Below are 27740 nucleotides of genomic sequence, written 5' to 3'. Positions count from 1 at the left end.
CAAGACAGAACCCCACTGGTTCTCACCTACCACCCCACCAACCTCCGCATACAACGTATCATCCGCCGCCATTTCCGCCACCTCCAAACGGACCCCACCACCAAGGATATATTTCCCTCCCCTCCCCTATCAGCGTTCCGCAAGGACCACTCCCTTCGTGACTCCCTCGTCAGATCCACACCCCCCACCAACCCAACCTCCACCCCCGGCACCTTCCCCTGCAACCGCAGGAAATGTAAAACTTGCGCCCACACCTCCACACTCACTTCCCTCCAAGGCCCCAAGGGATCCTTCCATATCCGCCACAAGTTCACCTGTACCTCCACACACATCATCTATTGCATCCGCTGTACCCGATGTGGCCTCCTCTATATTGGTGAGACAGGCCGCTTACTTGCGGAACGCTTCAGAGAACACCTCCGGGCCGCCCGAACCAACCAACCCAATCACCCCGTGGCTCAACACTTTAACTCTCCCTCCCACTCCACCGAGGACATGCAGGTCCTTGGACTCCTCCACCGGCAGAACATAACAACACGACGGCTGGAGGAGGAGCGCCTCATCTTCCGCCTGGGAACCCTCCAACCACAAGGTATGAATTCAGATTTCTCCAGTTTCCTCATTTCCCCTCCCCCCACCTTGTCTCAGTCGGTTCCCTCAACTCAGCACCGCCCTCCTAACCTGCAATCCTCTTCCTGACCTCTCCGCCCCCACCCCACTCCGGCCTATCACCCTCACCTTGACCTCCTTCCACCTATCTCACCTCCATCGCCCCCCCCCCCCCCCCCCCCCAGTCCCTCCTCCCTACCTTTTATCTTAGCCTGCTTGGCTACTCTCTCTTATTCCTGATGAAGGGCTTATGCTCGAAACGTCAAATTCTCTATTCCTGAGATGCTGCCTGGCCTGCTGTGCTTTGACCAGCAACACATTTGCAGCTGTGATCTCCAGCATCTGCAGACCTCATTTTTTACTTTTAGATAGTATAAGCCTAATTTGCTCAATCTCTCTTCATAAGACAAGCCCCTTATCAATATAGTAAACGACTGAACTATGTTCAGTACAATTCCCTCAAATAATGGGATCAAAAATGTAAGCAGTACTCCAGGTGTGATTTCATTAATGTCTTGCACAGTTGCAGCAACATCTCTATTCTTTATACTTGAGCAATAAGCAGTTGACGTGACTCTATGGACTTCAGTAAGGCGTTCGACAAGGTTCCCCATGGGAGACTGGTTAGCAAGGTTAGATCTCATGGAATACAGGGAGAACTAGCCATTTGGATACAGAACTGGCTCAAAGGTAGAAGACAGAGGGTGGTGGTGGAGGGTTGATTTTCAGATTGGAGGTGTGTGACTAGTGGAGTGCCACAAGGATTGATGTTGGGTCGTCGATTTTTCATCATTTATGCAAATGATTTGGATGTGAGCATAAGAAGTATAGTTAGTAAGTTTGCAGATGTAGTGGACAGTGAAGAAGGTTATTTCAGATTACAATGGGATCTTGATCAGATGGGGCAATGGGCTGTGATGGAGTTTAATTTAGATAAATGCAAAGTCCTGCTGCATTTTGGGAAAGCAAATCTTAGCAGGACTTACACACTTAATCGTAAGGTCCTACAGAGAGTTGCTGAACAAAGAGACGTTGGAGTGCAGGTTCATAGCTCCTTCAAAGTGGAGTCGCAGGTAGATAGGATAGTGAAGAAGGCGTTTGGTATGCTTTCTTTTATTGGTCAGAGTATTGAGTACAGGAGTTGGGAGGTCATGTTGCAGCTGTACAGGGCATTGGTTAGGTCACTGTTGGAATATTGCATACAATTTTGGTCTCCTTCCTATCGGAGAGATGTTGTGAAACTTGAAATGGTTCAGAAAAGATTTACAAGGATGGAGGATTTGAGCTATAGGGAGAGGTTGAATAGGCTGGGGCTGTTTTCCCTGGAGCGTTGGAGGCTGAGGGAGACCTTATAGAGGTTTATAAAATTATCAGGGACATGGATAGGATAAATAGACAAAGTCATTTCCCTGGGGAGGGGGAGTCCAGAACTAGAGGGTTTAGGGTGAGAGGGGAAAGATATAAAAGAGATCTAAGGGGCAACTTTGGGTGATACGTGTATGGAATGGGCTGCCAGAGGAAGTGATGGAGGCTGGTACAATTACAACATTTTAAAAGACATTTGGATGGGTATATGAATAGGAAGGGTTTAGAGGGATATGGGCTGGGTGCTGCAAGTGGGACTAGATTGGGTTGGGATATCTGGTCGGCATTGACAGGTTGGACCGAAGGGTCTGTTTCCATGCTGTACATATCTCCATGACTCTAATTGCTAAGATTCCATTTGCCTTTATTACTTACAGCTCTAGTTCTCTTGTGATTTATGCTTTCACAAATGTTTTCTGTGATTCAACGAACAGAAAAACCATTTATTGCTACTCCCTGCTTTCTGTTAGCTGGCCAATATTCTATATTGCCAATTTGCTACCCCTTATATTACAGGCTTTTATTTCCCCTGATACCTTACTAAATGCCTTCTTGAAATCTAGTACAGCATGTCGACCAGTTTCTCTTTATCCACAGCACTTTACCACCTCAAAGAACTCCAACAGCTTGGTCAAACATGGTTTATCTTTCATGAAACTGTATTGAAGGATGTTGTGAAACTTTAATGGGTTCACAAAGTATTTACAAGGATATTGCCAGGGTTGGAGGGGTTGAGCTATTGGGAGAGGCTGAACAGGCTGTGGCTGTTTTCCCTGGAGCGTCGGAGGCTGAGGGAGCGACCTTTATAGAGGTTTATAAAATCAGGAGGGGCACGGATAGAGTGAATAGATGAGGACTTTTCCTCAAGGCAACAGAGTCCAAAACTAGAGGGCATAGGTTTAGGGTGAGAGGGGGAAGATTTGAAAGAGACCAAAGGGGCAAACTTTTCACGCAGAGGGTGGTGCGTGTGTGGAATGAGCTGTTAGAGGAAGTGGTGGAGGCTGGTACAACTGCAACATTCAAAAGGCATCGAGATGGGTATATGAATACATAAGTCCGGCCCTTCTAGCCTGCTCCGCCATTCAATAAGATCAAAGCTGATCTTTTCGTGGACTCAGTCTCACTTACCTGCGCTCTTACCGTAGGAAGGGTTTAGAGGGATATGGCCCAAATGGTAGCAAATGGGACGAGATTAATTTAGGATATCTGGTCGGCATGGACAAGTTGGTCTGTGTCTGTGCCGCACAACTCTGACTCTGCCTGATGCCCTTGAACTTATCCTCTGCTCTACCTTCATTTTTAAAAATAGCTTTCAGATGACCTGAACACCATACTGAGCGAGCACCGTCAGACATAGAGTCATAGAGATGTACAGCATGGAAACAGACCCTTCGGTCCAAACCATCCATGCCGACCAGATATCCCAACCCAATCTCGTCATATTTGCCAGCACTTAGCCCATATCCCTCCAATCCCTTCGTATTCATATACCCATCCAGATGCCTTTTAAATGTTGCAATTGTACCAGCCTCCACCACTTCCTCTGGCAGCTGATTCCATACACGCACCACCCTCTGTGTGAAAAGGTTGCCCCTGAGGTCTCTTTTATATATTGCACGCAATATTCCAATAGCGGCCTAACCAATGTCCTGTACAGCCGCAACATGACCTCCCAACTCCTGTAGTCAATACTCCGACCAATAAAAGAAAGCATACCAAACGCCGCCTTCACTATCTTAACTACCACAACTCCACTTTCAAGGAGCTATGAACCTGCACTCCAAGGTCTCTTTGTTCAGCAACACTCCCCAGGACCTTACCATTAAGTGTGTAAGTCCTGCTAAGATTTGCTTTCCCAAAATGCAGCATATGACATTTGTCTGAATTTATTTCCATCTGCCTCTTCTTAGCCCATTGGCCAGTCTGATCAAGATCCTGTTGTCATCTGAGGTAACCCTCTTCACTGTCCACTACACCTCCAATTTTGGTGACATCTGCAAACTTACTAACTATACCTCTTATGTTCGCATCCAAATCATTTATATAAGTGACGAAAAGTAGAGGATCCAGCACCAATCCTTGTGGCACTCCACTGGTCACAGGCCTCCAGTCTGAAAAACAACCCTCCACCACCACCCTCTGTCTACTACCTTTGAGCCAGTTCTGTATCCAAATGGCTAGTTCTCCCTGTATTCCGTGAGATCTAACCTTGCTAACCAGTTTCCATGGGGAATCTTGTCGAACGCCTTACTGAAGTCCATATAGATCACATCTACCGCTCTGCCCTCATCAATCCTCTTTATTATTTCTTCAAAAAACTCAATCAAGTTTGTGAGACATGATTTTCCACACACAAAGCCATGTTGACTATCCCTAATCAGTCCTTGCTTTTCCAAATACTTGTGCATCCTGTCTCTCAGGATTCCCTCCAACAACTTGCCTGCCACTGACATCAGCTCACTGGTCTATAGTTCCCTAGCTTATCCTTACTACCCTTCTTAAAGAGTGGCACCACGTTTGCCAACCTCCAGTCTTCAGGCACCTCACCTGTGACTATCGATGATACAAATATCTCAGCAAGAGGCCCAGCAATCACTACTCTAGCTTCCCACAGAGTTCTTGGGTACACCTGGGGATTTATCCACCTTTATGCATTTCAAGACATCCAGCACTTCCTCCTCTGTAATGTAATATGGACATTTTGCAAAGTGTCACCATTTATTTCCCTACTTTCTATATCTTCCATATCCTTTTCCACAGTAAATACTGATGCAAAATACTTGTTTAGTATCTCCCCTATTTTCCGCAGCTCCACACAAAGGCCGCCTTGCTGATCTTTGAGGGGCCCTATACTCTCCCTAGATATCCATGTTGTTTCTGAAATAAAACCTCCCCAGAATGGCCTTTTGGATGGACAGAGAGGGTCCCATGGCAATGTTGGGTGATGACTGGAGGAGAGGTACTCTGGCGGTGGAGGGGAGTCATCATCAATAGAAGACCTTCACATGTAAATGCAATTGGAAATTCAGGAGAAACGTTTTCACTCACAGAATGGGGAGAATGTGGAAGGAACCCAGCCATTTTAAGCCCTCGATTTACAAGGAGGGTCTGAATCCCATCTTTTTAAAAAGTTTGTTCAGGGGATGTGGAAATTGCCCCTTGAGAAGGGGGTGCCTTATTGTGTGGTTCAGGTACCATCCACAGTACTACTGGGGAGACAGTACCACAGTTTGGGGCTGAGCATGGTGGCTCAGTGGTTAGCACTGCTGCCTCACCACACCAGGGACCCAGGTTAGATTCCAACATTCTGTGTGGAGTTTGCACATTCTCCCATTGTCTGTATGGGTTTCCTCCGGGTGCTCCGGTTTCCTCCCACAGTCACAAAGATGTGCAGGTCAGGTGAATTGGTCATGCTAAATTGCCAGGGGTAAATATAGGGTTGGGGAATGGGTCTGGGTGGGCTATGCTTTGGAGGGTTGGTGTGGACTTGTTGGCCCAAAGGGCCTGTTTCCATACTGTAGGGAAGCTAATCTAATCAATATTGACCCAGGGGTACCAAAGAAGCAGCCCATTTAATTCCAAGTCAGAATGACACATGTCTTGGAGGAGAATTTGCATGTGGTGATGTTCCCATGTATTTGTTGCCCTTGTCCTTCCAAATGGTAGAAGTTTATGTTTAAAAATCTGTTTCATTTCAAAGGTAGACAGATTGAGTGTGGCAGGCATAACGACTGACCACAATGACTGGTTTTTAATTTTCTCAAATTAATACAGAAGACTTTAAAACCCAGCTCAATCCTAAGCTCCAGTACTCACTGTTTCTGGAAACTCCCTGCCTTATTGCGCATGCTAAATAATTGAGGTACTCCATCAATGTTGAGGCAGTTAACTGGAAAATCTCTTTTCTCTCTCGCTCACAGCTTGCTTTCAGTTTAATTGTTCCACATTGTAAATAAGCTTGGGCCTGTGTGTTTGTTTAAGAGTGCAAGATAATTTTTTTTAAAAAAACAAATGCTCTCCACACAAAGACACACACACTCTCTCTCTCTCTCTCTGTCTCTTTCTCTCTCTCTCTCACACACACACACACACACACACACACACACACACACACACACACACACTCATTCTCTCTCACACACACACACACACACACACACACACACACACACACACACACTCATTCTCTCTCACACACACACACACACACACACACACACACACACACACACACACACACACACACACACACACACAGGTGTGGCTGTGTTGTCGGGAATCTCTTGTCTATTGGTGCTTATGCTGTATAAAAGAAATGTACGGGATTATGTCAAACTGGTAGGTCATTCAGCTCCGCGTTAATGTTTACTATACCTCGTCATCCTATCCCTCTATTCCTTTTCTCCCTCATGTTTATCCAGCTTCTCATTCAATGAAGTTCTGGTGTTTGCCTCAACCACTCCCTGTTGGAGCAGATTCGGCATAATTGTCTTCTGGGTGAGGACGATTCTACTGAACTCCCAATTTGGATTTATTCATGATGTCTTAAATTGATGGCCACATAGTCCGACTGGCCCTTACTCTCCCTCCTTTTAATTTAAAAAAAGTGAAAACATCTCTAGGTCGATAGAGAACTTGCAGAATTTTAATGACCTTGGTCAGAAAGATGTTGTGAAACTTGAAAGGGTTCAGAAAAGATTACAAGGATGTTGCCCAGGTTGGAGGATTTAAGCTACAGGGAGAGGCTGGGTTATTTTCCCTGGAGCGTCAGAGGCTAAGGGGTGACCTTACAGAGGTATATAAGACCCTGAGGGGCATGGATAGGGTAAATAGACAAGGTCTTTTCCTTGGGGTGGAGGAGTCCAGAACTAGAGGGGCATAGGCTTAGGGTGAGTGGGGAAAGATATAAAAGGGATCTAAGGGGCAACATTTTCACACAGAGGGTGGTGCGTGTATGGAACGAGATGCCAGAGGAAGTGGTAGAGGCTGGTACAATTACAACATTTAAAAGGCATCTGGATGGGGATATGAATAGGAAGGGTTTGGAGGGATGTGGGCCGGGTGCTGGCAAATGGGTCTAGATTGGGTTGGGATATCTGGTCGGCATGGACGAGTTGGACCGAAGGGTCAGTTTCCGTGCTGCACGTCTCTATGACTCTAAGAGTTCACTTCCCTCCCACCCCCTCAGTTTTTTTTTCCTTCCTGCTGACAGTGCAGTGCTGACCTTCGGTCACTGTGGCGTTCCACCAGCTTTGTGCCTGGAGCAATAGCCTGGGATTTCTGCTCCAGTCTCCAGTGTGGGGTGTCGAACCCACACCACCTGACTTGGGGGCAGTGAAGCCTTTAGGAGCTCACAGAAGATCAGCACCTCTTCCTTGACAATGCCGTCGGTAATGGGAGACATTGACACACCACTTCCCAAACCTTTCTCCTTTCCTTACCTTGTCCCCGTTTTCAAGGTGTGATCATTGTTGTAGCCTTTCTGTGAGATCTGGGTCTGTGGGGTCAATGAGGAGAGATCGGTAAAAGGCTGAAGGTGTTGGGGAGGTGCAGAGCTGTTAGATGTGAGAATTAGAATCCCTACAGTGTGGAAACAGGCCCTTCAGCCCAACAAGTCCACACCAATCCTCTCAAAAGTATCCCACCCAAATCCATTCCCCATATTTATCCCTGACTAATGCACCTAATCTACACATCCCTGAACACTGTGGGCAATTTAGTGTGGCCAATTTCACCTAACCTGCAGGTCTTTGGACTGTGGGAGGAAACCCATGCAAACACGGGTGGGAGAATGTGCAAACTCCACACAGACAGTTGCCCAAGGCTGGAATCGAACCCGGGACCCTGGTGCTTTGAGGCAGCAGTGCTAACCACTGAGCCACCTTCATGTGGGTTGGAGATTTAAAAGGGATGGCAACGTGGCTGTTCTAACTCGATCTGAAACCTGTGGCAGGTTCGTGACCGAAATACTGATGCCCTCTGACCACCACACACCACGAGCACATGGACACATTCTGACCCTTCCAGGGCCGTACAGCACGGAAACAAACCCTTCGGTCCAACCAGTCCATGCCGTACATAATACCAAACTAAAGTGGTCCCACCTGTGGTTGACTCAAATCCTTCCAAATATGTTTTATTCATGTTCTTATCCAAATGTTTTTTAAATTATTGTCAGCATACCCACACCAACCACTCCCAGGAAGTTCATTCCACATGCGAACCACCCTCTGTTAACAAAGAGGTTGCCCGCCCGCCATGTCTGTTTTGGAAATCATTCTCCTCTTCCCACTCTGGACATTGGGTGGCATGGTGGCTCAGTGGTTAGCATAGCTGCCTCACAGCAGCAGGGTCCCAGGTTTGATTCTAGCCTTAGGCGACTGCTTGTGTGGTAGTTTGCATGTTCTCCCTTTGTCTGTGTGGGTTTCCTCCGGGTGCTCTGGTTTCCTCCCACAGTCCAAAGATGTGCAGGTCAGATGAATAGGCTGTGGTAAATTGTCCATAGTGTTAGATGCATTAGTCAGAGGGAAACGGGTCTGGGTGGGTTACTCTTCGGAGGGTCGGTGTGGACTGGGTGGGCCAAAGGACCTGTTTTCACACTGTAGGGAATCTAATCTAATCTAATCTCCCCTTAAAAATATGCCCTGTGGTATCGAAATCCCCCACTCTAGGGAAAAGACACCTGCCATTCACCTTATCTATACCCCTCACAATTTTATAAACTCCGCCCCCCCCACCCCCTCCAGAGTTTGCAAAGTCTTGATCTCTATTCCAATAGTTGGCAGACCCAGGGCTCACAACCATCTTTACTGTTTCAGCGTACCGAAGGAACATTTGGAGAATCCAAGCTCTCCAGGCGTTAGGATCGAGGATATGGAACTCCGGGAAGAGTGGCAGGATGAGGAATTTCCAAAGTAAGAGAATGCCTTCTGTGTGTTTCTACAATGATTGGGGTGGGGGGGGGGGCTTGCAGTTTCTTTTCAAAGGGAATGACTCCTTTCTCTGCATTTAATTATAACTTGTTGCGGTTCCCTTTAATACGATCAAAATAAAAACCAAGAGAACTGCGGATACTGTAAATCAGGAACAAAATTAGAGATTGCTAGAAAAGCTCAGCATCCAGTTGTTAGTTTGGGATTATGGTCGGCATGGATTGGTTGGACTGAAGGGTCTGTTTCCGTGCTCTGCGACTCTATAAAGTCGGAGTGCGTCTGCAGTTCTGAGGAAGGGTCACTCGATCTAAAACACTAAGTCTGCTTTTGTGTCCACAGATGCTACCAGACCTGCTGAGCTTTTCCAGCAACTTTGATTTTTGTTTTTAATGCAGTCATTCCATAGAATCCCTACAGTGTGGAAACAGGTCCACTGCGACCCTCCGAAGAGTAACCCACCGAGACCCATTCCCCTACCCCATTATCCTATATTTACCCCTGACTAATGCACCTAACTCACACATCCCCGACTCTATGGGACAATTTCCCATGGCCAATCCACCCTAACCTACACATCCCTCGACATTATGAGAAAATTTGGCACGGCCAATCCACCCTAACCTACACATCCCTCGACATTATGAGACAATTTAGCATGGCCAATCCACCCTAACCTGGGTATTTTTGGACTGTGGGAGGAAACGAGAGCGCCCGGAGGAAACCCACACAGACATGGGGGGACAATGTGCAAACTCCACTCAGACAGTCCCCTGAAGGGGGGGAATCAAACCTGGATCCCTGGCACTGTGAGGTAGCAGTGCTAACCACTGAGCCACCTTTCCACCGCCTTCACTTTGTTCACCTTCTTCCTAAGTAGAGGTGAAATGTGAAACTGGAGAATGAGAGTAGCAGATTCCTGATTTTAAGCAGCAATTATAAAATTGCTCTCTTCCTTTCTTGGTTTTAAATAGTCTCTCTCCAAACTGATAAAGCCACGTTGCCCAGTGAACTATATTCATGTAACAAGATATCCTCTTGCACGGTCAAATGCCAAGATAGTGAGTTTCATAGATCTGGGTCAAAGGGCAAGCGAAGAAGCAGATGCCAGGTATTTCGTCCATTCCACGCAGTCAGAGAATGCATTTATACAGTGCCTTTTTTGGTAAGGTCCAGAATTCTGGTCTCCTTCCTATCGGAAAGATGTTGTGAAACTTGAAAGGGTTCAGAAAAGATTTACAAGGATGATGCCGGGGTTGGAGGATTTGAGCTACTGGGAGAGGCTGAACAGGCTGGGGCTGTTTTCCATGGAGCGTTGGAGGCTGAGGAGTGACCTTACAGAGGTTTACAAAATCATGAGGGGCATGGATAGGATAAAGAGGCAAAGTCTTTTCCCTGGAGTGGGGGAGTCCAGAACTAGAGGGCATAGGTTTAGGGTGAGATGAGAAAGGTATAAAAGAGACCTAAGGGGCAACTTTTTGCCCCAGAGGGTGATACGTGTATGGAATGAGCTGCCAGAGGAAGTGGTGGAGGCTGGTACAATTGCGACATTTAAAAGGCATTTGGATGTGTACATGAATAGGAAGGGTTTGGAGGGATATGGGCCGGGTGCTGGCAGGTGGGACTAGGTTGGGTTGGGATATCTGGTCGGCATGGACGGGTTGGACCGAACGGTCTGTTTCCATGCTATACAGCTCTATGACTCTAATGTACAGCCAGAGATTGTGGTGGAGGCAGGTTCAATTGAGCTTTCCAGGAGGGAATTAGACTGTTGTCCGAGAAGCTGCATTGACAGGAGACGCAATCAATAGTTGGGGTACTACAGTCTGAGGACAAAGAGGCAAGAGTTATACTTGATGAATGTGGTACCAGTAACTGCCTGCCAAACAACTAAGCAAACTTTTAACTATTACCAACGTTAAACTTTAAACTTGTTGTAAAATACATAGCAAAAATTATGATCAGTCTTGTGATCAGACTATGATCAGTCAAATTACAAATTGACGCTTCCAGTAAAATTCTGGGTTGCTGTGCAGTTAGTGTGAAGTCAAACAGACTTCTTTCCACTGAAACATGCACTGTCCTGCTACAAACTTTTGTGCACTAATTGTAATTGTTGCTGTGTTCCCCTGGGTTAAATATTTAATGTAATGCTGGCCGGATGTCACAGGTATGAATATACCTTCATAGATGGATCATAGCATTGGGAATAGACTGTCTAAATCTATAAGGAATGAATGTGCAGGGTTACTGGGTTAAGGTGGGAAAACAGCACCGAGTGAAATGCTCAGTCAAAGAACTGGCGCAAACACAATGGGCCAAATGGCCTCCTTCCATGCTGTAACCACAGTGCATATTCTTTTTTCCAACCTGCAGACCTCTTCCAGAAGACAATGAGGCTGTGACAGAGGATGAGCTGAATGCCAATACAGATGGCAACAGACCGGGTAATGATACTGGGCGTATATGGAAAAGTGTGAATATCAGTACAAGTGTCTGTCTCTATATAATGCGTGTGTGTACGTGCGTGCGTGTGTCTGTCTCTGTCTCTGTGTGTGTGCAGAGAGAGAGAGAGAGCCTTATTATTCAGCAAGGACCTATCACTGATGGTTAGCTCCTCCTGCGTCTTCAATGGCCATTGCTATCAGACTAATTTCCTCCCTTCACACCCACCTAAAGAAACTGTTCTTTCATTTGTTTATGGGATGTGATTGTCACGATCTAGGAAGGCATTTACTGTCCATCCATTATTGGACACAGAGCAGTTGAGACTCAACTGCACCTTGTGAGAAGGTAAAATAGGTTCAGGATATAGGCCAGACCATGTAAAGATGGCAGATTCCCTCATTTTAACGAACATTAGTGAATCATTTTTACAATAATTGATCAGCTTTTTTTAAAAATTCCATATTTGTACTGAATTCAAATTTTACCACCTGCCATGGCAGGATTCTAACCCATTTACCCAGATCATCAACTTGGGATTCTCTATTGGGCAGCACAGTGATAAGCACTACTGTCTCGCAGCAATTCAGGGACCTGGGTTCGATTCCAGCCGTGGGCGACTGTCTGTGTGGAGTTTGCACATTATCCCCCTGTATCTGTGTGGGTTTTCTCTGGATGCTTTGTTTTCGTCCCACGGCCAGAAGATGTGCAGATTAGGGTGGGTTGGCCATGCTAAATTGCCCATCGTGTCCAATGATGTGCAGGTTAGGGAGGGTTAGCAATGGAAAATGCAGGATACAGGGACAGGGTAGGGTAGGGGCGGTGGGATCATGGTGGAATGCTCTTCAGAGGGTCTTGTAGACTCGATGGACCGAATGGCCTGTAGGAATGTTATATTACTAGTCCAGTGACATGACCACTGTACAACTGGGTTTCTGTAGTTCCTTTGTAAGGCCTAGAAACTTGAATGAGATGCAGCTGTAATACAAGCAAGGAATGCGCTGAGGAATGATGGAGAAGTCCAGTAATGTTCATCCTCTTGAAGTAACAGTGTGCCTCTGTGCACTTCCCTTTTCAGCTGCTCAGAATTAAGAGAGTCTGACCGAAATTATAGGTAATTACTGTGATTTGAAAACATAGTATATAGCAAAATGTCACGAGGTGAGGACAGAAACAGAATGTGAGATCAATCAGCAGTGCAATCTCCAGGCACGGATGAATGAGGGCTCATGTCTTTACGCTACATAACCCGTTCAGTCTAACTAACTCCTGCTGATGTTCTGGGAAACCTCCTGAATACCTTGAAATTCTGAGCTCCTTTATCACTCTTGACTGGCCTCCAGTCGTCTGCATCAAGCTTTCCCTCCAAAGTGAAGAATTCTTGACATTTTTAAACCCACGCTAAAATGTCCCACTTCCCAGTGCAGACACAGGTAGGATCGTACAACGTAGGAGGCTATTCAGCGATGTAGTTGATACTTTTAGAAGGGTAAGGTGAACATAATGAGCAGGAGTAGGCCATTGGCCTGTCATGCCTGCTTCACCATTCAATAAAACCATGGCTGATCTTTTTGTGGACTCAGCTCCACATACACCATAACCCAAAAATCCATCTATCGATGCCTTAAAAATATTCAATGAGGTAGCTTCAACTGCCTCACTGGGCAGGGAATCCCACAGATTTCCAACCCTCTGGGTGAAGAAGCTCAGCTCAATCCTAAATCTGTTCCCTCCTTATTTTGAGGCCACGTCCCTTCATTCTAGTTTCACCTCCCATTGGAAACAGCCTCCCTGTTTAGATCTTATCTATTCCCTTCATTGTTGTATAGATTTCTATAGGATTTTTTTTCACATTCTTCTATATTCCAATGAGTATAGTCCCAATCTATTCAACTTCTCCTCCATAAGCCAACCCTCGACTCCAGAATCAACCTAGTGAACCTCCTCTGCAGTGCCAGTTTCTCAAGTAAGGAGACCGAAACTGTGCAGCATTTCAGACAATCCCGTTACACCCTTCTGTCCCCTACAGCATTGCATTATTTTAACCCCCTCTTTCAAGTACTTACCAAATTTGCTTTTAAGAGTTGACTATTGAAGCTGTGTCCACCTCTGCATCAGGCAGTGCCTTTCCAAACCATATCCTTTACTACCCATTGTAGTTTGCAGGAATGAAAGGTGATGTTAGTGAAACATTCTAAGGTCCTGAGAAGTCTTGACGAGGAGAAGTTGTGGGACAGTCTCAAAACAGGGGCCACTGGAAGGGATTGACCATTTAAGATGAGGATTAGATAATGCATTTCTGATCTTGCAATCCCTGAATTTTCAATTTGCCATGCTTCTTGGACCCACAGTGTGGGAAGCCCAGATCTAAAAGTTTCAGAATAAGATGAGAAGCAGGTAAGAATTAGTTTTTCCCTCTGAGTTTTTGGAACTCTTCCTGAAGAGGGAGCACAATGTTTTTGAAGACAGAAGTGGATAGGTGGTTGATAAGCAAGGGGATGAAATGCTATCAGGGATGGTGGGAACCTGGAGTAATCAGATCAGCCACGATCTTAGTGATTGGTGGAACAGGCTTGAGGATCCAAGTGATCTACTCCTGTTTCCTAATTCCTGCTTTTAAGGTGGGCGGGAGACGTTCTCTCTCTGCGGAATTCTCTTACCCAGAGAGCAGTGAAGGCTCTGTCATTGAATTTATTCAAGGTTGAGTTATTCTTGATTCAAACGTCAGCCAGGAAGTTATGGGACAGGGACAGAGAGGAAAGTGGAGATGAAGCCACAACCAGATTTTATTGAATGGCAGACAGGAATAGACTGTTTAATCTCTCGAGCCTAAGTCCTATGTTCCATAATAACTGCTTCTAGAGTCAACGAGACATCAAGCACAGAACAGACCCTTCAGTCCAACCAGTCCACATGGTGGCTCAGTGGTTAGCACTGCTGCCTCACAGCACCAGGGTCCCAGGTTCAATTCCAGCCTTGGGTAACTGTCTGTGTGGAGTTTGCACATTCTCCCCATGTCTGCGTGGATTTCCTCCGGTGCTCCGGTTTCCTCCCACAGTACAAAGATGTGCAGGTCAGGGTGAATTGGCCGTGCTAAATTGCCTGTAGTGTTAGGTGCATTAGTCAGAGGGGAAATGGGTCTGGGTAGGTGACTCTTCAGAGGACCGGTGTGGACTGGTTCCACACTCTAATCTAATCAAACGTAATCCCAAATGAAATTAGTCCCACCTGCCTGCTCCTCGCTCATATCCCTCCAAATACTGTCTTATTCATTGCTTATCAAAATGTCTTTTAAACATTGTAACTATAACCACATCCACCACTTCCTCAGTTCATTCTACAGGCGAACTGCTCTGTGTTTAAAAAAAAATCCCCTCCTGTCTTTGTAAACTCTCATCTTAAAAATATGTCCCATAACCTTGAAATCTTCCACTCGAGAGAAAAGACACCTACCGTTCATCTTATCTAACCCTCTGATGATTTTTAAAACCTCTACAAGGTCACCCCTCAACCTTCTGCGTTCCAGTGAAAAAGGTCCCAACCTAACCACCCTCTCCTTATAACTCAAACACTCCATATGTGGCAACAGCCTGGTAAATCTCTTCTGAACGCTCTCCAGCTTAATAGTGTCCTGCCTATTGACAGGGAGAGTAGAACTGGACACAGTACTCCAGAAGAGACCTCACTAATGTCCTCTACAACCTCAACAGAATGTCCCAGCTCTTATACTCAAAGGTCTGATCAATGAAGGCAAGTGTGCTAAACGCCTTCTTAACCACCCTACCTATATGTGATGCAAACTTCAAACAATTATGTACCTTGAATCCCCAGGTCTCTTGAGTTTCCTCCTGGAAAATGGGGCGAGATTAATTTAGGAGATCTGGTCAGCGTGGACGAGTTGAACCGAAGGGTCTGTCTCTGTGCTGGACAACTCTATGACACTATAATTGTCTCCTCCTGTTCCTAGTTCTTGAGTTCTTATGTTATTGAAGGGTACAAGGAAGAATCAGAAGAGGAAGAATAGCAGAGTTCTGCATCTCTGATCTTGCAACCCCCGAATTTTCAGTTTGCCATGCTTCTTGGACTCGCAGTGTAGGAAGCCCAGATCTAAAAGTGTCATGATTTTTTAAAGTCCTCAGTCACATCTCCCCTTGGCTGTGTCTGCTCCCAGTGAAAACAAGCCTGGCCTGACTGGAGACCATCTTTCCTCTCAACGTAGCAGACAGTAATTTTTACTAAAAAATACTAATGAAGGATTTGAGCTACAGGGAGAGGTTGAATAGGCTGGGGCTGCTTTCCCTGGAGCATCGGAGGCTGAGGGGTGACCTTCTAGAGGTTTATAAAATCATGAGGGTCATGGATAAGATGAATAGACGAATCATCCAGTACTAGAGGTCATAGGTTTGAGTGAGAGGGGAAAAGATATAAAAGAGACCTAAGAGGCAACTTTTTCACGTAGAGGGTGGTGCGTACATGGAATGAGCTGCCAAAGGAAGTGGTGGAGGCTGGTACAATGACAGCATTTAAAGGGCATCTGGATGGTGACGTGAATAGGAAGGGTTGAGAGGGATATGGCCAAGTGCCTGCAAATGGGACTAGATTAGGTTGGGATATCTGGTCAGCATGCACGAGTTGGACCGAAGGGTCTGTTTCCATGCTGTACATCTCTATGATTCTAAGTCATCTCTCTTTATTTCTCCGTCAGTGCCGCCCAACACTTTACAACTGTGTGGGAACAAGCATAAAAAGCGACTCCTTGCGCCAGCAATCAGTTTGACCCTGGAAGGCGATGGGGAGACCACACGCTCCGAGGAAAGGACTCCAGATGAACCGGAAGGGGATTCCTCTGATCTAAATTTAGATGAATTAGATACTCCTTCAGATAGTGAATCATTTGAGTTGCCGGAGAATGGTAATGAATTTGAGTGGGAAGGTAAACAAACCAATCAACTTCTAATCAATACTCTTAATCATCTCCTCTGAACAACTGTCTCCATTCATTTCCTGTCTCTTCCTCCATCGAGTTAGCTCCATGTTAGCTCGACAGTGACTCTGGTAGCTGCGGCAGCCCCATTTCTCTCATGGTCGAAGGCAGGTTTTCCCCTCCACTCTCAGCGATGCCCCTCTTTCCTGCGCATAGGCTGCCAGAGGGGAGCACAGCATTGCTCCTCGGAGTGTTCACCTCTCCCCTACTTCCTCTGGCACACATTGGCGGCACAGTGGCTCAGTGGTTAGCGCTGCTGCCTCATGGCACAAGAGACCTGGGTTTGATTCCTGCCTCGGGCGACTGTCTGTGTGGATTTTGCACATTCTCCCTGCGTCTGCGTGGGTTTCCTCCCACAATCCAAAGATGTGCAAGTTAGGTGAATTGGTCATGCTAAAGCGTCCATAGTGTTAGGTGCATTAGATTCGATTCCCGACAGTGTGGAAACAGGCCCTTCGGCCCAACAAGTCCAAACCGACCCTCCGAAGAGTAACCCACCCAGACCCATTTACCCTTGACTAATGCACCTAACACTATGGGCAATTTAGCTTAGCCAATTCACCTGACCTGCACATCTTTCTGATTGTGGGAGGAAACCGGAACACCCAGAGGAAACCCACGCAGACACAGGGAGAGAATGTGCAAACTCCACACAGACAGTCGCCCGAGGCTGGAATCGAACCCAGGGCTGTGAGGCAGCCATGCTAACCACTGAGCCACCATGCTGCCCTGAAAAGAAAGCATGTCAGGAGTATATGTAGGGTAGTGGAATGGGTCTGGGTGGGTAACTCTTCGGAGGGTCAGTGTGGACTTGCTGAGCCAAATGGCCTGTTTCCATATGGTAGGGAATCAAATCTAATGTCGTTCACCCATTATTGAATTAGGTTGGTGGTGGACGTAGATTAATCTACTCTACTTCCTGCACTGGCCTTTAGCACTAGAGGATTTGAGTACAGGTGTAAAGAAATTTTACTGCCATCAGATAGAGCTTTAGTGCGATCACACGTATACAGGTTTTGTCTCTTTACCAAAGGAAGGATATGCCTCCCATAGAGCAAGTGCACTGAAGGTTTACCGGACTGATTCCAGTGATGGCGATATTGTCTTCTGAGCAAAGATAAAATTGACTGGACCCGTATCCTTTCGGGTTTAAAAGAATGAAAAATGCTCTTGTTGGGACAGAAAAACAGGAAGATGCTTCCCCATAGCTGAGTGGGTGTGAAAGGTCTCGAACCAGGGAATGGTCTCAGAATAAGGAGTTGGCCACTTACAATTGAGGCAAGGAGGAATTTATTTGCTCAGCAAGTGCTGCAATTTCGGAATTCTTTATCTCCAGAGGCTTGTGGAGGCTCAGTTGCAGAGTATATTCAAGACTGATTCACTGTAAGATTTCTAGATATTAAGAAATGCAGGAAAATGATGTTGAGGTGTAAGAACAGCCATGATCTAGTTGAGTGGTACAGTATGCTTGAAGGATCAAATGGCCTACTCCTGGTCCTATACCCTCTGTTCCAACCTTAGAGGAAGCAGAGCTGTGTGATTGGACAGTAGTAGGGGATTGCTGCAACAAGATGAAAGTAGAAGGAAAAGGCTGGATGCAGCCATTTTGCACAATCTCTCTGGGCTGTATTGTCCTGTGTTCTCCCCCCAGTCAATCCAGTGTTTTGTATGTTTCACACAAGACACACAGTTGTGAGAGAGACAACCTAGGAATGGGAGGAGGCCATTTAATCCCTTGAAGTCTACTGAGCCATTTAGTTAGACAGTGGTAGACCTATATTTTAAGAGGCACGGGTCCCATATATAAGGGACATTAAGTAGATGCTGTGTCTCCTTCTTCAACGGCTACAGTGGGGACAAGGTCATGTACGTGACATCAGAACTCCCGAGTGAAATTCAGTGATTGAGCCATCAGCTGCCCTCCCTTCATATGTTCTCCCCTATCTTTTAGCTGTGCGCTGGTACTCAAGTACATAGATCCCTCAAAGTTGCCACCTAAGTAGATATGGTTGTTATGAAAGCATATGGTGTTTTGGCTTTCATTAACGGGGGATCGAGTTTAAGAGCTGCGAGGTTTTGTTACAGCTGTACAAGTCCCTGGTGAGACCACACTAGGAATATTGTGTCCAGTTCTGGTCACCCTACTATAGGAAAGATACAGAGGCTTTGGAGAGGGTGCAAAGAGGATGCTGCCTGGACTGGAGGGCTTGCCCTATGGAGAGAGGTTGACTAAGCTCGGACTTTTCTCTCTGGAGAGAAGGAGGAAGGGAGGTGACCTGATCAAAGTATACATGATAATGAGAGACATGGATCGAATCAATAGCCAGAGACTTTTCCCCAAGACAGGGTTGACTGGCACGAGGGGTCATAGTTTTAAAAATATTAGGAGACAGGTTTAGAAGGGAACGTCAGAGGTAGGTTCTTTACGCAGAGAGTTGTGAATGCATGGAATGCATTGCCAGCTGCGGTGGTGGAAGCAGAGTCATTAGGGACATTTAAGCGACTGCTGGACATGCACATGGATAGCAGTGAGTTGAGGGGTGCGTAGATTAAGTTATTTTATTTCACATTAGGACTAATCCCCGGCACAACATTGTGGGCCAAAGGGCCTGTTCGGTGCTGTACTTTTCTACGTTCTATCCTTTCCAAAGTGGGGCTCCCGAAGTTGTGACCTGCTATATTGAGCACTGCATACTCACAAATAGTCAATGTATAACACTGATTGATCGTGGTGAGCTAGCCCCTGCTTCCATCCTTGAGTTACAACATGACTTTACAGCCAGATGGAAATGAAACCCCCAGCAAGCTCAGTAACTTTGCTAAGCAAACTAGGCTGTGAGAGATATTGGTAGATTTGTGAGGAAGCTGAAAATGTGTTGCTGGAAAAGCACAGCAGATCAGGCAGCATCCAAGGAACAGGAGATTTGACGTTTTGGGCATAAGCCCTTCTTCAGGAGCCCTTCTGCTGTTCCTTGGATGCTGCCTGACCTGCTGCGCTTTTCCAGCAACACATTTTCAGCTCTGATCTCCAGCATCTGCAGACCTCACTTTCTCCTCGAAGATTTGTGAGGAAGGTGGATTTAAAGCTGTTGACTGAATGGAACTAGTAAGTTGAGGATCTGTTCCACACTGGCCCTGAAAGAATACACAATCTGCTCCTGATGTTGTGAAACTTGAAAGGGTTCAGAAAAGATTTACAAGGATGCTGCCAGACTTGGGAGAATTTGAGCTATTGGGAGAGGCTGAATAGGCTGGGGCCATTTTCCTGGAGCATCGGAGGCTCAGGGGTGACCTCACTGAGGTTTATAAAATCATGAGGGGCACAAGTAGGGTGAATAGCCAAGATCGGTAGGGGAGTCCAAAACTAGAGGGGCATAGGTTTAGGGTGAGAGGGGAAAAATTTAAAAGGGATCTAAGGGAAAACTTCTTCACTCAGAGGTGTGTGTATGGAATGAGCTGCCAGAGGAAGTGGTGGAGGCTGGTACAATTACAACATTTGAAAGGTCTGATGAAGGGTTTTTGCCTGAAACGTCGATTTTGCAGCTCCTCGGATGCTGCCTGAACTGCTGTGCTCTTCCAGCACACTAATCCAAAATCTGGTTTCCAGCATCTGCAGTCATTGTTTTTACCTGGATATATTAATAGGCAGGGTGTAAAGGGATATGGGCCAATGCTGGCAAATCGGACAAAATGAATTTAGGATATCTCATCGACATAGACTGAAGGGTCTGTGTCTGTGCTGTACAACTCTATGACTAATTCCACATTATTATCCCTGATATACAAACAATCCAAGGGCTGTTTACTCTCTCGTTCCCACCCTCCTTACAGTGTGTGGCCATTTCCATATGGCCATATCTGTGAAACCTCATGTCTATCTCCTTTCCTGGATCCATGATGGTATTCCATCGTATTAGTTGTAGGTCAGCAAGCAGTGCTCTGTCACCTCAGAGTCAAAAAGGTTCCAGTCTAACTGAAGAAACTGAGGCCCATAAGCCAATATTCCCCTCACAGCATTATCTGATGATGCCATCTTTTAAAATGAGAATCTAAGGCTTGGTTTTGACCCTTTTTGGGCAGATTTAAAACATCCCACAACTGCTACTCGAAGAACATCAGATGCGGGGGGTGGAGGTTCTCCCTGTTTGGTCAATATTTATCTTCGACAACACCAAATCACAGATGATCTGGGCCATTGCCGCCCTGCTGTTTGTGGGAGCTTGTTGTGCACAAATTGGCTGCTGCATTTCCCACACTATGACAGCTCCTGCTCTTTAGAACATACAACCTTACAGCGCAGTACAGGCCCTTTGGCCCTCGATGTTGTGCTGACCTGTGAAACCAATCTGAAGCCCATCTAACCTACACTATTCCACTCTCATCCATATGCCTATCCAATCACCATTGAAATGCCCTTAAAGTTGGCAAGTCTACTACTGTTGCTGGCAGGGTGTTCCACGCCCCTACAACTCTGAGTAAAGAAACTACCCCTGACATCTGTCCTACGTCTATCACCCCTCAACTTAAAGCTATGTCCCCTCGTGCTAGCCATCACCATCCAAGGAAAAAGGCTCTCACTGTCCAACCTATCTAACCCTCTGATTATCTTATATGTCTCAAGTAAGTCATCTCTCAACCTTCTTCTCTCTAATGAAAACAGCCTCAGTTCCCTCGGCCTTCCCTTGAAAGACCTTCCCTCCATACCAGGCAATATCCTGGTAAATCTCCTCTGAACCCTTTCCAAAGCGTCCATGTCCTTCCCATAATGCAGTGACCTGAACTGTACACAATACGCCAAGTGCGGCCACACCAGAGTTTTGTACAGCTGCAGCATGACCTCAAGGTTCCAAAACTCAATCCCTCTACTAATAAAAGCTAACACACTGTATGCCTTCTTAACAACTCTATCAACCCGGGTGGCAACTTTAAAGGATCTATGTACATGGACACCAAGATCTCTCTGCTCATCTACACTACCAAGAATCTTACCATAAGCCCAGTACTCTGCATTCCTTTCAAAGTGAATCATCTCATACTTTTCCGCATTAAACTCCATTTGCCAACTCTCAGCCCAGCTCTGCAGCTTATCTGTGTCCCTCTGTAACCTACAACATCCTTCATCCCCATCCACTACTCTACCGACCTTAGTGTCATCCGCAAATTTACTAACCCATCCTTCTATGCCTTCATCCAGGTCATTTATGAAAATGACAATCAGCAGTGTAGTGGACACAAAACAGATCTTTGTGGCACACCACTAGTAACTGAACTCCAAGATATTTCCCATCAACCTGTCTTCTTTCAGCAAGCCAATTTCTGTTACAAACTGCTAAATCACCCTCAATCCCATGCCTCTGTATTTTGTGCAATAGCTTACCGTGGGGAACCTTATTAAATGCCTTACTGAAAAACGTACACGCCACATCAACCGTTTTACCCTAATTGACCTGTTTGGTCACCTTCTTAAAGAGCTCAATAAGGTTTGTGAGGCATGGGCAAAAGTGAGGACTGCAGATGCCATTCCTGGTGAAGGGTTTTTGCCCGAAACATCGATTCTCCTGCTCCTCTGATGCTGCCTGACCTGCTGTGCTTTTCCAGCACCACTCTGATCTAAACCCTTTGTGAGCCATGACCTACCCTTCACAAAACCAGGTTGACTATCCCTTATCAGCTTACTCCTCTCTAGATGATTATAAATCCTATCTCTTATAACCCTTTCCAACACTTTACCCATAACCGAAATAAGGCTCACTGGTCTATAATTCCCAGGGTTGTCTCTACTCCCCTTCTTGAACAAGGGAACAACATTTGCTATCCTCCAGTCTTCTGGCACTATTCCTGTAGACCATGATGACAAAAAGATCAAAGCCAAAGGCTCGCCAATCTCCTCCTTGGCATCCCAAAAAATCTTTGGATAAATCCCATTCTGCCCAGGGGACTTATCTATTTTTACACTTTCCAGAATTGCTAACACCTCCTCCTTATGAACCTCAATCCCATCTAGTCTAGTAGTCTGTATCTCAGTATTCTCCTTGACATTATTGACTTTTTCTAGTGTGAATACTGACCGAGTATTCATTTAGTGCTTTCCCTATCTCCTCTGACTCCACACATAAGTCCCATTACTTTCCTTGATTGGCTCTAATCTTACTCTAGGCATTCTTTTATTCCTGATATACCTATAGAAGGCTTTAGGGTTTTTTCTTGATCCTATCTGCCAATGACTTCTCATGTCCCCTCCTGGCTCTTCTGAGCTCTCTCTTTAGGTCTTTGCTGGCTAACTTGTAACTCTCAAGCGCCCTAACTGAGCCATCACATCTCATCCTAACATAAGTTGCCTTCTTTCTCTTGACAAGAGTTTCAACTTCCTTAGTAAACCAAGGCCCCTGCACTCAACTTCCTCCCTGCCTGACCGGTATATACTTATCAAGAATCCGCAGTGGCTGTTCTTTGAATATGCTCCACATTTCAATTGTGCCCATCCCCTGTAGTTTCCTTCTCCATCCTTTGCATTCTAAATCTTGTCTAATGGCATCATAATTGCCTTTCCCCATAGCTATAACTCTTGTCCTGCAGTATATACCTGTCCCTTTCCATCGTTAAAGTAAACATAACCAAATTGTGGACACTGTCACCAAAGTGCTCACCTACCTCCAAATCTAACACTTGGCCAAGTTCATTACCCAGTAACAAATCTAATGTGGCCTCGCCCCTTGTTGGCCTGTCTATGTACTGTTTCAGGAAATCCTCCTGCACACATTGGATAAAAACTGACCCATCTAAAGTAGTTGAATATAGTATTCCCAGTCAATATTTGGAAAGTTAAAGACCCCTATAACAATTACATGGTTACTCTCGCTCCTACTCAGAATTATCTTTGCTATCCTATCCTCTACATCTCTGGAACTATTCAGAGGCTTATAGAAAACTCCCAGCAGGGTGACCTCTCCTTTCTGGTTTCTAATCTCAACCCAGACTACCTCAGTTGATGAATCCTCAAATGTACTTTCTGCAACCATAAAACTGTCCTTGACTGAGTGTCTCCCCCCACCCCCTTACCATTTTCTCTATTCTTACTGAATCATCTAAATCCCAGAATTTGCAATAACCATTCCTGTCCCTGATCTATCCATGTCTCCATAATGGCCACATCATTGAAATCCCAGTTACCAACCCATGCTGCAAGTTCACCCACCTTATTCCAGACGCTCCTGGCATTGAATTAGAAACACTTCAAACCAACTTCTGGCTTGCCAGTGCCTTCTTGTGACCTTGAAACCTTAGTTCTGACCTCACTACTCTCAACCTCTGTACACTCAAACTACAAGTTAGGTTCCCATCCCCCTGCTGTATTAGTTTAAACCCACCCGAAGAGCAGTAGCAAATTTCCACTCCAGGATATTGGAACCTCTCTGGTTCAGGTGAAGACCGTCCTGTTTGTAGAGATCCCACCTAACCCAGAAAGAGCCCCAATCATCCAGGAATCCAAAACCCTCCCTTCTGCACCATCCCTGCAGCCACGTGTTCAACTCCTCTCTCTCCCTATTCCTCGCCTCGCTAGCACGTGGCATGGGCAACAAACCAGAGATTACAACTCTGTTTGTTCTAGCTCTAAGCTTCCACCCTAGCTCCCTGACTTTCTGCCTTAAATCCCCATCTCTATTCCTACCTATGTCGTTGTGGAGCACGACATGGGGCTGCTTCTCATCTCCCTAAAGGATCCCGAAAACACAATCTGAGACATGGCGAACCCTGGCCCTGGGAGGCGTCGCACCAACTGTGAGTCTCTTTTGTTCGCACAGAACCTCCTATCTGTCCCTCTAACAATGAAGCCCCAATGACTCTGCTCCTCTTTCCCCTTTCCTTCTGAGCAACAGGGACTGACTCTGTGCCAGAGACCTGGGCCCATTTGCTTTCTCCTGGTAAGTCATTTCCCTCCCCCAGTAGTATCCAAAACAGTATACTTGTTATTGAGGGGAACGGCCACAGGGGTTCCTTGCACTGCTTGCTGGCTCCCTTTCCATCCCCTGATGGTAACCTTCTTTTACCTGAGGTGTGACTACCTCCCTGTAACTCCCCTCAGTAAACTCCTCCGCCTCCCGAATGATCCGAAGTTCATCCAGCTCCAGCTCCAGTTTTCTAACACGGTTTTCGAAGAGCTGGAGTTGGGTGCACTGCCCACAGGTGCAGTCAGCAGGGACACTACTGGTGACCCTTACCTCCCACATTCTGCAGGAGGAACATTCAACTGCCCTAACGTCCATCCCATTATTCTAAATTCCCAACGAGATTACTGAAAAACTAAAAAAATAAAGAAACTAGTCACCTTACCAATCCGGTGCACATAACCTTTTTATTTGGTCAGAGAAGGACAGGTGGAAGACACTACCCGAGTAGTGTTTTGGATAAAGCAACCGCCCAAATATCAAGCCTCACTTACCCAGCAGTCCCATGTCCGCTCCTGCTCAGTGTGCGCTCTACCTGTACACGAGGTGAGCCTTTATCTGTTTCAAAAAAACGTCAGCTGCAAAACATGTGACTTACTAACGCAGCTAAGAAAGAGGAGAGTGGAGACTGGTAACTGCAAGTTCCCCTCCGAGACACTAACCATCCTGTCTTGGAACTATATTGGTCATTCCTTCAATGTCACTGGGTCAAAATCCTCAGACCTCCTCCCTCCCTTCCTAATGGAACTTGGAGAGTCTCTATACCATTTTAGGCTGCAGGAATTCAAGAAAGCAGCTCACAACCTTCCCAAAGGGCAGCTGATGCTGTTTTAGCCAGTGAAGCCCACATCCTGTAAACTGAGAAAAATGATTCCAAATTCTGTTCTCCTGAGTCAACCCAACAATTGGTACTATCCAAACAATGTCCATCGTTCTAACTGGAGTCTGCGCAACGTTGATCCCTTCCACCCATTATCAGTAAAATTGATGAGTTGCCTTGTGGGAGTTTGCTGTGCAAAGATCAATTGCTATGTTTCCTGTATTACGATATGTAGATCTCCAAACTGGAGCACTCCATTGGCTATAAAGTGCTCTGGTATCTGCAGCTCCCCCTCACAGCCACCTCTAGTCTTGAAGAAGGGTGATACTCGAAACGTTGACTTCTCCACCTCCTGATGCGGCCTGACTTGCTGTGTACTTCCAGCCTCCTGTTTGGATCCCAGCATCTGCAGTTTCTTTTTGTCTCTAACTAAGTTTGTACCACTGTGAAGTCTCTTCAAAGGATGCCTACTTTGAAGACGTTCTTTGCCTCCCTCACATGTGCACTCAATGAGTCCTTTCTCACTGCCACAGTGCCTTGACCTCTTTAGCCCGCCAGTTCTTTGGCCACACAGTGAAACAAACTCAACCTGTCTTCACTTAACCCCATCTCACCATCATGAAACCCCCACCCCCTTTATCTGCAGCTTCCCTTACACCTATCCCAGTCCTAAAGAAGGGTTACAGCCAAAATGCTGACTTCTCCACCTCCTGATGCGGCCCAGCCTGCTGTATACTTCCAGCCTCCTGCTTGGGTTCCAGCATCTGCAGTTTATTTTTTGTCTCCACCTGAGATGTGCTGAGGGCGTGTAGGGCTGTGTTTCAAATTCCAATCCATCTTAAACTGGTAAATAGAGAGCATGTGCAGAGATTTGGTTTCATTGCTGACCTTTTAGCAGCATTGAAGCTCAACTCTTTTTTTTAAAAAAAAACGCCCTTGAGTGTTGGACACAAAGCAGAGATGGTGCAGGACGTTTGGGTGGGGAAACAGATTTGGTGAGATGGATGCATGATCATTCGCGCACACCAGAGTGAGTGTGTGTTCTGGGGCCACACCATTTTATGAGCCATGGGTAAGCCTCTGACTGCGTATCCTTCATGCAGATTTGTTGATTGTGACTTGATTTGCGTTGTCAATTTCCGTTGCGCCTGCTGTGATTCCCTGCATGCACAGCCAATCATGAACATATTTTGGTGTTCACGAACCAATCAAAAGCACTCTTGCACCCATAACTGACTAAGAAGCAACATCTAACCCCCTGATGATTTCCTATTCCATCTTAACTGAAATTTGTCACACTTGGAAATTAGCTTTGATTCTCTCCACTTTGAGATTTAATTGACCAGTTTGTGATTTTTAAAAACGATTCTGTATTTGTCTAGGGGATAAAACAATTCATTCCAAACTTTGGTTTGCTAACTCCTCACTTCCACTCCTCCACTAACATTAACTATAAAGAAAATGCCCTTTAGTTTATTCAGCTGGGATTTGTGGGGTGGGGTGGGGTTTGTTTTTTAGCTTTTGGAGAGCAGCAAACCGAGAGAAGATTAGATACTGACTACAAACTTAGATTAGGAGCTCGAACTTGAAGAACCAGTTCCAGTTCCACCCAGTGAGACAGAGGTAGAATTTCCTGGCCACACCAACATTTTTAAAATGGTCCTAGTTAATGGAGGAGTCGCATGGAAAGTGGGGGGGGGGGGGGGAATAAATGATTTTTCTCGTCGGTTGTCAAAAATACATTTGGAATGGTTCAAGCCAAGAAAAGCCCAAATAGCTCATTCATACCAATTTCAAAATGGAGTTGACAACCACTCCAGTTCTGTATTGCTCTCCGCCTAAGTGCTACTTTCTCTCCACCCTTCCCCAACCTGGCCAGATGATCTGCCCCGGGTGTATCGCTCGTTGTCAGACACGGAGAGTTTCCAGGGACACGTGACGGACGAGGAGACAGAAGACGGAAAGCTATGGCGGGTTTTCCACATCGGAGAGCAGGAATATCGGGTGGACATGGCTGTTGTAGATCCGTACAAGGCAGTCATTTCTCACGGAGGTGAGGCGCCTGGTTTGAGTGTGGGTTAGTTTATTTTCTTGACCGGTCTCAACCGATGTGTTGGCTGATTGTTAATTTGGTAATGTTCCCAAGACATGAGTTCAAGTTCTACCACAGCGGCTGCGTGATTGAGGGGAAGTGGTGACATAGTGATAATTTCAGTAGATTAGTAGAACATAGAACAATACAATGTAGAAAAGGCCCTTCGGCCCTCGATGTTGCGCCGACCTGTGAACTATTCTCAGCTTGTCCCCCTACACTATCCCAAAATCATCCATGTGCTTATCTAAGGATTATTTAAATCTCCCTAATGTGGCTAAGTTGACTACATTGGCAGGTAGGGTATTCCACACCCTCATCATTCTGTGAGTAAAGAAACTGCCTCCGACATCTGTCTTAAATCTATCATCCCTCAATTTGTAGTTATGCCCCCTTGTACAAGCTGACGTCATCATCCTAGGAAAAAGACTTTCACTGTCTATCCTATCTAATCCTCTGATCATCTTGTATGTCTCTATCAAATCCCCCCTCAGCCACCTTCTTGCCAATGAGAACAGACCCAAGTCTCTCAGCCTTTCCTCATAAGACC

The 27740-nt window shown here is 46.0% G+C and overlaps 1 protein-coding gene across 4 annotated transcripts in view; it reads left to right on the top strand.

The window, feature by feature from the left end:
* bnipl (BCL2 interacting protein like) overlaps positions 1–27740 on the top strand; it is a 70739-nt gene that overhangs the window by 30004 nt on the left and 12995 nt on the right. For all 4 annotated transcript variants that reach the window (XM_060820534.1, XM_060820538.1, XM_060820536.1 and 1 more), the window contains exons 2-5: positions 8793–8888; positions 11280–11350; positions 16054–16281; positions 26978–27151. In XM_060820534.1, coding sequence (XP_060676517.1) covers positions 8793–8888; positions 11280–11350; positions 16054–16281; positions 26978–27151 — 569 coding nt within the window. The remainder of the gene's footprint in view (positions 1–8792; positions 8889–11279; positions 11351–16053; positions 16282–26977; positions 27152–27740) is intronic.

Source organism: Hemiscyllium ocellatum, chromosome 50 (assembly GCF_020745735.1).
Source record: "Hemiscyllium ocellatum isolate sHemOce1 chromosome 50, sHemOce1.pat.X.cur, whole genome shotgun sequence".
Taxonomy (NCBI): domain Eukaryota; kingdom Metazoa; phylum Chordata; class Chondrichthyes; order Orectolobiformes; family Hemiscylliidae; genus Hemiscyllium; species Hemiscyllium ocellatum.
Note: the sequence above shows the minus strand (reverse complement) of the source record. Positions and strands in the feature narration are given on the sequence as shown.